Source organism: Halyomorpha halys, unplaced genomic scaffold, assembly GCF_000696795.3.
Source record: "Halyomorpha halys isolate HHAL.00 unplaced genomic scaffold, Hhal_1.1 Scaffold1198.1, whole genome shotgun sequence".
Lineage (NCBI taxonomy): Eukaryota > Metazoa > Arthropoda > Insecta > Hemiptera > Pentatomidae > Halyomorpha > Halyomorpha halys.
Genome location: NW_027116338.1, coordinates 228,035 through 239,986, shown reverse-complemented (window position 1 = coordinate 239,986; position 11,952 = coordinate 228,035). Strand labels below are relative to the sequence as shown.

Here is an 11,952-nt window from a genome sequence, read left to right as displayed (position 1 = left end):
TAATTTAATATTTTACAATAAAAATAATAATAAGTTTCATCTCTTGTAAACTCCGGATTCAACGGTCCTTCCACTTAATCGGCGATGCCTAGGAGTTCTACCTGTTATGAGACTATTTTTTTGCGAAAAAAATATTAATGATAAGTATTTAGTTGATGACAATTCATAATTTTTTTTAAAAATTAAAATATATATAAACAGATCAAAATAAAATTAATAACTATTGAAGTTAACAACTAGCTGAGGAAGTACCTGCCAACATTTTTTTAATTATTTTTATTTCATTTTATTAGTTTTACCAAACTTAAAGTTTATTATTTTTAGAAAATGGTTAAAATTTTGTTTTATTATTATCTTTTGTTATTTTTAAATTAGAAATATTCATTCACATATTTACTAAATTTAGAATACAGATCAATGGAACTTCTCTCTCCCTATCCGTCTATATATATATCTTAATTGCCGTATCGTTTGTTTTATCAGTTGGGTAAAGATAACTTTAGTTAGGTTATGACTTTTTTAGATACCTTCAACACACTATTAGTGGTAGGATGTTGTTGCTTTTGTAGCGAAAACATCAAGGTCGAGCGTGCTCAATTTAATAACAACTGTTGTTTTACATCTTAATTACAGAATATACTTGGTTTAGAACCTGTGAGCTAAAAATATTTTCTTTCGGAACAACATCAAACCATGGAGTGAATAAATATTAACATTGGTGGAAATCACTTAGTAATTTGACTTTAACATGTTTTTGATTTATAAAAATCACCTTATAATAATTTTTAAAAAAATTTAAACAATATTAGAAATTATTTAAACCCCATTTTTACATCAATTATATATCGCGGTCCATCTGCATGGTTTCGTAATCTTATTGTTCTTCCAATATCCTTGATTCACATTTTTTAATAATAATTTACATTATTAATATTTTATAATACAGCAACATCATTTAAGCGTGGGAATTCACATTAGCAATTTAATTTTGTTTTCCAGAATAATTCTAATATGATGAAATTAAAAAAAAAAAATCTTAAATCATATTCAAATTATAATTCAAGGTAATGTTGGCATTTCAATATGACCGTGATGATCAATTTTCAATTTCATTTTAATGATTCATATTTAAATTGTATTAGCATGGTTTCAATTGACTTATTATTTTTCATGAAGTATCAAATTGAATCACAAGAAATATTATATTCATAACGAAATAAGTTGGAGGTAATAAAATATGAGTGTCTGCAATGACAAAAACGATTAACAAATCGGAAATAATCCGTATATTTGAAAATATTTTTGATCCTGGGACAGTTCTCCTTACGTTTCACGGTCTGATTCAATTAAAAAAAGTTCAATAGGAATTAAATACTGCACCATTCTTGTATTTTTTTTTAAATCAGACTATAAACCTTAAAGAGAATTGGCATTTAACCATTTATCCTAATTTAAGGTTTTCTAGGTTGTAAACACCATTTTAAAACATTTTCGAATCAGTTATAATGATAGAATTTCGTGGGGTTACTTTAAATAAAAGTAATGAATATCAAGTTATTATTATTCTGGTATTTCGTGTTAAAAGATTTTATATGAAACATTTTAAAAACATGAAAAAAACCCTTTCTCAATCTACACGATTATTTCACTAAAACAATTTTTTTTTCAGCGTAGATATCGAACTAGCAAAGTAAAAATATTACATCCCGTCCCACAATGTCTTTGGAAGCTAGTTTCAAAACGAGCATAATAAAATCAAAATTTTGGGAAATTTTCTCTTTACTTCGCTGTAAAATGAATATTAGAAGCTATTGGAATAATACACGATTTTTTCAATGATTCAAGTTATCAGAAAAAAATGGAAAACAAATTTCTTTTAATATTGAAAGAAGACAGTTGACCGTAAGAAGTAGATAGTAGGATGGCAGTCAATAAAGGTATCAAATAGCAGAAGAGAACTATTTATTGTTAGCAGCGTTTCGGCCCTCTTTGCCAGGATTCGTCAGGGCTAAATGTAAAACAAGATACATAATCATATTTACTTCACCTTTTGTCTACCTTTCACACCTATTTCTTTACCATATTTATTACTGCTTCTAACCAGTATTTTTCTACAATTTATTACTCTAGTTCTGTATCCAGGTGGTATCTATTAGTAACTAGTTTCTAGTCCACCTATATTTATACTTCCTTAAATTTATTATTATTTCTTTTATATACTTTATGAACAAACAATTTTTTAAAAAATATTTTGGTAATTTCTCTGTATATTTATTTTAATGTTTTGCCAATTCATACATGTTTGTATCTCGTTTTTCATTTAGCCCAGAAGAAGCCCTAAAAAGTGGGTCGAAACGTTGGCTACCTTGATAGTTAGACTACTACCGCCACCTGGACTATCTCCCTACAATTTTCTTTTAAGTATGCGGATAAATTAAAGTCACAAAATTGTAATTCGCAATCGGAACTCAAAAAACATGTACAAGCTAATTTTCAGAACTACTCCAAAAACATTATATCGAGATCCACTTCATGTCCTCATTCCAATGAATACCATTAGACTAAAGTCAGCCTCAGTAATCATTAACTATATTTATTAGAATACGATGCACCGGACAAAAAAACATTAAAAAGCTAAAATGTTAAGAATTCACTCTGGCTTAATTTAGTATAGTTGATGTTACTTCTAAAATGCATGGTTTTCATTCCATGCAAAATTGTAAGTACATATAGTTAAATGGAAAATTAAATATAAAAAGAAAAACAATAATATTAAAATCAATCATTTCTGAACTTAACAATAATTCGAGGAAGCACATTACCTGAGTGACTATCATTTTTTTCTTTGTTCGAATTATGTAGGATTAATTTATATAATTTGGGTTTGTAACGAGTTTTTTTCAGTAATATTTTTATAATTGAAACTTATATTTATGTCGATCGCATATTACACTATAGTTGGCATTTATGTTATAAGAATATTATAAACAATTGTTTTATATAGTGTCATGATATGTATGTACACAATTATTATTAAAAAGTAAAAATTCTTTTATTAGCAAAAAACAATTAGTACTAATTGTGAGTACTGTCAATTTATTGAAAATTACGTAAGAAGACTAACGAAGAGGAAATTATTTATAATTATTATAAAACGTTATTAAACAAACGTAAAAAAACTATATGTAAGTTTAATTACTCACAAATGGAAGATTTATCCTTGATGATTCGTCTACAATGGCGCGTGTTTAGAAAGGCTTGGGAAGCTGCTTTAGTGATAACAAGCACGAGTTAGACAAATTAGGATTTACTAATACTAGTATAACAGTGTAAGTATAAGTAGTGATAAAGAATAGTATAGGCATAAGAGTGTTATATTTTATACTAAATGGGGTTCAATCAGAATTTAGGGGGCCCAAGAGCAAGTGCTATGAGAAATTGTAATGATTCCATATTTACTATAGTATGAAGTCGCAGAAATTATTCCCCGTTGGGAAAATACTAAAACGGTCTAAGAACTAATTAGACCGAAAAATATGAATATAAATATATATTATGTGAGTCCCTATAGAAATATAGTAATGAATGAAATCACTCTAAAATTACCTTTTTCTGATATATTAATACTAAACATTTTTCTATACGATGACAGTTAGAGAAGCTGTTAATTTATCATGAGAAATTAAAAGATACACAAAAAGTTTATTTGTTAATGCATAGAAGCAGTATTATAGGTATTATTTTATTCAGTTTGAAAAATATACACATAAAAGGTATACATAATAGTAACGTGGGACCAAAACTATTTTAACTTAATTTTATCTTAAGTTCTTCAGCATCTGATCAATTATTGAAAAATAAATCGAATAGAAGGATGCGGCTGATACTAATACCTGATACATACATAAAAGTTTTGGAACTACTAGAACCCTTATAAAAGCATCTTTCCCGGACTCCAAAAGAATCCTTACTAGACCGGAACAAAAAGTGAAAAGATCCAGTGTCCAGATATATGAGAGCTGATAAAGGCTGTTATATAACCGACTGCCGTCGCCTAGTGATATATGGGTATTATCTCTAAAGGACGTAGTGTAAATTCAAGGTTCACGAAAAAATCGGGCAGTAAAATTTACGAAAGTATATATACGAGTTATACTCCCATTATTCTCTTAGATAAAATCTGATTTTGAATGGCCTCTCGAAGCTTAATAATTATTAACAGCATTTCAATTCATTTACAATGAATTTAGGAAAAATTCGAAGATGTTCTGTAAGTATTGCAACGGAGCACCCTAGTTGAAAAAAGACGTAGACCTCGATGGAGTGGCAGTGTGGCACATAATGTTAGGACCATAACGACTTGAGAAACTGGATGACTTGTAAAATTTAAGAACAATTTGTCAAAACTGGTGTAAAGGCGAGGACCCGGCATCGAGCAGTAGCGCCCACAGAATTGGATGGGATATAATTGCAACTAAGCTTCCTTCATTTGACGACAAATTTAGCCAGGCAGATTAAGTGATTTCCAGAAAATAAATGCAGTATATGCATCACACAACTTCCACATTTCCTCTCCCCCCTGGAAGATAAAGCAAAGTAAGTATTCTAAGCTAAAATTAGTTGAGGTTGGTCCAATGGTTGTTATTCATCGATACAATTAATAGTAAAACATGAAATTACTTAAAATAATGAAAACTAATACACTTCATTCATAACAAATCGATATATACACTTTAATACTATTTGTTTTCACTAGAAAAGTATAAAAACATTGTAAACGTACAGATTAGGCTGAAATTAATAGTAACGTATTAGGTTGGTACAAATGGAATGTCGGGTTAAGTGAATATATAAAATTGTATATTTTTTGTCACGAGAAGTTAATATAATCAAAATACGTTCCATTAGCTTTAATAAACTTTTCCCTGCGGGACTTCTTCAAAGCATAGATGCCTGTCTTTAATAAAGTCTGATCTTTAAAATCAATAAATTCAGATATCAAAATTTTCTACTGTCTTCAATTTTATACTGTTTAGCTTGTAAAAACAAAATCAAATGCTTAGTTAAAAAAATGAAAGTCGGTTGGCTAGGGATCCGGTGGGCGCTGAAAAATGCAAATGCATATTTTAATTCATTTAATTTAGCAATTATTTTGTGCAATGTATGGGGCTGTCACGGTTGTTTTGGGTCTTCCACGTGTTTTGTTTTGTAGTGATAATCACCAGACTAAAATTTTTCAAACCAACGCTACACTTTTCGATCTTTAACAGTATTCTCCCCAAACGCCTGGTTTATATTCCATGCAGCTTTTGCAGCATTTTAACAATAAAATTACAAGAATATCGGTGGAATTCATATCGGTACAAAATTCAAAACAAATAACAAAAAGGAACACTTATGTGAAAATCAGTTTTGCTGAAATGTGACTTTGGCGATTGACAGTACGACTATAAACGAGGTGATGCCAAAAACAAAAGCATAACGAAAACAGGAAGACAAATATTTGCATGTAAAACAAAATCCGACATTTCGTATGCAGCAACCTAATATTACAAGTTAACTGATTAAAAAATTTAAACTAAATTTTGAAATTAATAAATTTCTTACATTTGAGTAGTTCCTTGGTGAGATTTGAACTCTTATTACATAGCACATCCATTTCAAAAATTATACATTTAATGATAATTTTATATTGATTCGAATATTCAATACGAGATAAAGATGATAATAGTTTTAAAAAAATGTAAGGAATTAAAATACAAAAAATAAAATAAAAAGTATTTCGTAAATTTTGTTAATATAAGGCAAGTATAATTTTAAATAAATAAATATTTTTAACTTACATGGTTTCGATGTGGAAATACGGCTATTATCGAACCCCATATAAAAGCGAAAAGAAGTCCACTTGCGACAGCCACAGGAAATCGCTGGATATAAACTGGAATGCTAGCTAAAAAAAAAAAGTTATATATAATATATACTATAACAATCGAAAAGGAATTATATCACGTAAATAAAATTGTAAAATTATGGTATTACAAAACGCTTCATGTCGTTTAAAGGACGACATAAGAAATCTCAATTTTGAACCTACATATTAATTGAATTTTTATTGTACCATAGAGCTAAATTATAACTTATTTAAAGAATATTATTGAAAAAATAAACAATATTGCAGTATACCAAATTAAAGTAAAACTCTATTGTTTTTTTTTTCTTTATTCCAATCTAAACAGGTTATATTTTCCTACGCAATCAAAATCAAGTATTTTCATTTTATGGTGCATTGTAAGGTTATGTTAGTTCAGATTTATTTGTTTGCCTTACTTTGTTACGATGAAATTCATTACTTTTATTATGTAACAGTTTTATGGAACACTTTCTTGTTCTAAATTCTTACAATATTATGTAAAATATTTTCACTCCCACCTAGTGGTTTAGAGGTCAGGTTCTTAATAAAAAAAGAATAATTAGATGAGTTAATGTACACGTAAGTACATTAAATGCTATTGTTTAATATTCACCAATTAAAATAACCATATGACCTTTTTAATCGACAGAAAATTACCTTAATAAAATGGTAATACTCTAAATTTATATTATTACAAACCAATTTATGCTGCTTAAAGGTCTAATAAAAGAAACAAAAATTTTCAGTGCAATCATTAATAGAATTTTTAATTATCTGAATGTACTATAGCACTGAATTATATCTTATTTGAAGCATATTGTAAACATAAGTTTCAATATAATAAACAAATCGGAAATAAAACTCCATTTTTTTAATTTTTTTATTTCCGATCTAAAATTATTTTATTTACTAACGGAACCACAATCAAGATTTCTTCAATTCTATCCACCAGGTGCATTGCAAGGTCGTGAAAGTTCAGATGTCTTTGATTAATAATCTTCATGACTGATTCATTACTCTTGATGCAAGTACAAACCATTTCTTGGAACACTTACTCATAATAAATACTAACAATATTATATAAAATATTTTCCCTAACAACTTCAAGGCGGTAAAAGAGACACATATTTTTAAAAAAGATTAATAAAATCAGTAAATGTTTACCCAAAAAAAACTTTTTGGCAGTCATTATACAATGTCAGAAAATTATGGTACTCGTGTGTTTTCATTACAAAGAGATTTATTAAATATAATCTTCCATAGATATTTATTTTTAAATATTTGAAACATCTTCATATTGTTTAGTGAAATTCGTTTAGTCTTGCCAGAAAAAAAAACTATAAAACCTTTTTAATACGTACAAAATTGTATTACGTTGATAAAATGGATATATTCTAAATTTACACTATTACAAAACACTTTATGTTGTTTAAAGGACTAATAAAAGAAATACATTTTTTAGTGCAATCATTAATTTATTTTAATGTACCATAGCGCTAAATTATATCTTATTTAAAGCATATTGAAAACATAAGTTGCAATATAATATAGAAAGCTGAAATAACACTCTAATATTTTTTTTTAATTTCTGATCTAAAATTATTTCATTTTGCTAACGGAACCATAATCAAGATTTCTTCTGTTCAATTTCCCAGGTGCATTATAGGGTCGTGTTAGTTCAGGTGTATTTGTTTGATTAACAATCATCAAGACAAATTCATTACTGTGAAGACGCAAGTGTAAATCATTTCTTTTTCCTCACACCTATAAGGTGGTCAGGAGTTTTAAATAGTATAAAGAGTCAAATGTTTTAAAAAAGATTGATGAAATGAGTAAATGTATACACAAAAAAAAAATTGGCAGTCATTCATTATACAATGTCAGAAAATTATAGTACTCGTAAGTTTTCATTACGAAGAGATTTATTAATTTGAATGTCCATTTTAAAATTTTTCTAAGATCTTCATCTTGGTTGATGACTAATCTTTCCAAAAAAAAAAAACCAAAAAGGAAGTAAAATAAATACAATACGACCTTTTTGTCGGCATAAAATTATATTTTAGTAATAAAATAGTAATACTCTACATTTATATGATTACAAAACGCTTTATGTTGTTTAAAGGACTAATGTAAGAAATTATTAATTCTTCATTATTTTAATAGCACAAAATTATACCTTTTTTGGAGCACATTGAAAACATAAGTTATAATATAATTTACAAAATTGAAATAAATTCTAATATTTTTCTTCGATTCATGATATAAAATTATTTCATTTACTTAAGGAATCATAATCAAGATTTTTTTAATTGTATCTACCAGTTGCATTGTAAGGTCGTGTTGGTTCAGGTGTCTAGGTTTGATAAACAATCTTAATGACAAATTCTTTAGCACTTCAGATGTAAGTGTTAATAATTTCTTGGAACACTTTCTTATACTAAATCCTTACCTATTTAATTTTTTCCTTCTACCTAGAAGTGGGTTAAAAGGTCAGGTTCATAAAAAAAAAGAAAGAATTAATTAGGTTAGTAAATTTATATGGAAAAACAGTATTTGCTAATATCTGATGTTAACTAATGCCAGAAAATAATAGGGGTTTATAAGTTTTCATTACGAAGAGATTTATTAAATATTTGTGATATTTTCATTTTTTTTCTTTATTTTTTATTTTGATGTTGCGATGTTATTTGGATGCTTCACTATCAGGCTTATATTAGTTTAATACATCAGTATATTTAGGATAATACTTAAATTACGGTTTTTTATTTACCTTTGATTCTCTAAGTGTTTTAGGTTGAATACGTACTAAGATCAGCTTGTTTCAGCAATGTATACGAAGTTTGGATGTGCTCACACGTGTTCCAATACAGGCCTACTACACATCCAGAATGAAAGGTGTACAACTTCAATAATATTTTTTTGTAAAAACGAACACTAGATACACAAGTTTTATATAGTCTCAAGAATGTTTTGCTATCTATCCATATATTTTGGATGGGTCACTAATTGTGCCTCTAGGATTGGTCTTATATTTGGGGGCTGACTGCTTTTTGGAAAAGTACAGGTCCAACCATTTAGTTTTCTGACACCAGAAATTTTGATTTGTACCTTTTTCTTCGATACATACATTATTCTAAATGCGCGATATGTAAAACTCGGTAAAGATCTGATAATACAGAACTTAAATTATTCCTTACTATACATTTAATAAAAATACAAATAAATAAACTATTGAGTAAACACGTTAAATAAAAAATGTGATTTAGAAAATGGCGTATGCTGCAATTTTAAGAATGTAGTCCTTTTTTTAGTTTTATTTCGGCACTAGTGTTATATAACAAATAATAGAGCTTACGCGGGCTGAGGTTCGCGTGACTTGTGTGTTTCCTGCACTTAATACACATTGCAGTGGTTCACTAAATTAGTTTCGCCTCCATTTAGTTCAGTTCTGATAGGGAAACCACAATAACAAAAGAAGAAAAAATAAAAGCATAAATGAACACCATAAAAACAAAAAAGAAGTCCTTCAAATTAAAAATAAGTACTCTTTTCATATTTATGATATAATTTTCCGAAAATTATGAAAATTTTGTGGTCAGTTGAAATCTGAAAGAAATTCTTTCGGATAAAAGTTTTATAAATTAATTGCAATACCGCTTTCTTTATAATTTTAATATAACTGTTTTTTTATGTCTGACGAGAAGTAATAAAAAATACGATTTTTTAAGATTAAAAAAATGAGATGGGAACTAGGTCGAAAAAATCACTGTCAATTCAATCTGTGAATAGGTTTCTACACATTCAGTTATTTTAGGGGACTTTTTTAAAATGGGATTTTGACCATTCTGAAGTCTGTTTTCTTTCAATACATAGTTTGAATTATACACAATATTTAGTGAAATATTCATTTTTATGGGGAGGAGGTGAAAAAATGATATTTGATTCATGAGTTTAGGGAAATTTCTTCATCCAAAATAAAAAAATACGTATACATTTTATTATTTTAAAGTCTTTAAAAAAAATATGTATATATTTTATTATTTTAAAAATACGTATACATAAAAAAAATAATAATAATAAATTAAAAAATACGCATAGATTTTATTAGTTTAAACATGCAATTATTAAATTATTATTATTTAAACATACAGTTAAAAATTTTAAATCAAGCAAAATGCAAAAGCGTGATTTTTTGTAGTATTAAGTTGTGTTTAAAAAAAACTATACATCGTGGTTCGGAAAGCCAACAGTCTCTCATCAATTTTGGAGTAACTTACAAAAAGATGCAATAACGTGGTAAAATACGATATACTTAAAAAAATTGTGTACATATACATTATATTATTTTTACGTCATATATATACTTTTTTTTTGGTCTTTAAATTAATATTAAATTTTTATTAGCCGATTTTATTTTCAGGAATGATGGTCTCCGATTTAGTGGTTAGTACCACTAACTAAAAACCATAAGGATCCAATTGAATTCTTGATATCCCGAGTAAACCAAAGTATTAATAAGTTCATTAGTTATCGAATTTCATACAATAATCTCAAATGTTAGACGAATTTTATATTTAGTCCGAATCATGCTAATTTTAGAGTTTATTTTCGTGCGGCTATTTTCAAACTTACAGTCACCTTCAAGTTTGTCCAAAAGTCTTCAATTTCGATCTTTTAAGATGTATATGTTTAATGTTCAAATTTATAATATAGTATATTCTAGTTAACATACTATAAGAACTCAAATTATGAACAATCTAAGAAAATCTAGAACCTATAACTTTAAATTGAGAAATATATTAAAAGGATAATGCCATGCTGTATGTTATTTTATATTATATTCTATAATTACTTTTTTAATCTAACATGCTCAGTTGTGACAAAAGTGAGGAGAGGTTAACAACCCTTATTGACTGGACAATTATTATGCCAAATCAATATGTCTAGCTATTTGATATTCAATATGTTTACCAGGCACTCTCAGAACAGTTTTACCGAACATTTAGAGCCTTTAATTAATTTATCGTCAGTGAAATTTATAACATGGAATGGCATAATAGTTTTTTAACAATTGAACACTTATAAAGCTAAGAAAAGTTTTTTTTTTAATTCAAAATGATAATAATAAAAATCATATTAATTCGGAAAATTCTCATTAATGAGCCATTAAAAACAATTGTGACATATAAATATGACAACTTAATTTATATGTATATATAAATTTTTTTTCTTCAGTTGTTCTATATGATATATTATATATTTGGGTATATATAATTTGTTATATTGTTTGTAACATTTAAAAAAATAAAACAAAAAATCAGATTATTAATTAATAATAAAAAAGAAGAAGGAAAAAAAAAGGAAACATCAACAAACACAACCAGATGTTTTAGATTGCTCTTCTATAATTAGTCACCTGGTCAAAGTCAATTTGTTTTATGAATTTTAACAAGTCTGTCTTAAATTTAGTAAAAAGTATGTGTTCTGGTTCAGGCCAATAACCTGGTTTCAGTGTTACATCTTGAATTAGCTGAACTATCTGTCGGTCATATAGTTTACATTCATAAAGTTAATATGTCTGAAATTGTGCACTTGTCCATCTTCGTCACACTTGTCAGTCGTAATAATATTAAATCGTTTCAAGTAATATATATAACAAAAACATTTGTTTCGGTATCATGAGATCAAAGATTGTTTAAAAAAACTCATGAAATATATGAATACTACTTATGAAAATAACCCGAGACACTATAACATAGAAAAATAGTTGAACACTCGTTCCAAAACTGGCTACTATTTCAATACTTTTAACTTTGTCAGTATTTTGAGCTCAAGTTGTTTCAAAAGAATCAAGGGATAATAATTTGAGCCATCCTACATACAAATCGCATTATCCATCTTTTAATAAACTGTTACAAATTATCATATTATGGGGCATCCCTAAACACAGACAGCATTCTCCTTTTGGCTTCGACGACGTCGGGTACAAAAGTGCGTTTTATGTGCCCTATATCTAGCATGACCTTATATATATATATATA

The 11,952-nt window shown here is 27.4% G+C and overlaps 1 protein-coding gene across 6 annotated transcripts in view; it reads right to left on the bottom strand.

Moving 5' to 3' along the window:
- Positions 1–11,952, bottom strand: part of LOC106688768 (sodium/hydrogen exchanger 9B2) — a 182,035-nt gene that overhangs the window by 49,249 nt on the left and 120,834 nt on the right. For all 6 annotated transcript variants that reach the window (XM_067053140.1, XM_014433390.3, XM_014433395.3 and 3 more), the window contains one exon: positions 5,844–5,950. In XM_067053140.1, the coding sequence (XP_066909241.1) occupies positions 5,844–5,950 (107 nt within the window). The remainder of the gene's footprint in view (positions 1–5,843; positions 5,951–11,952) is intronic.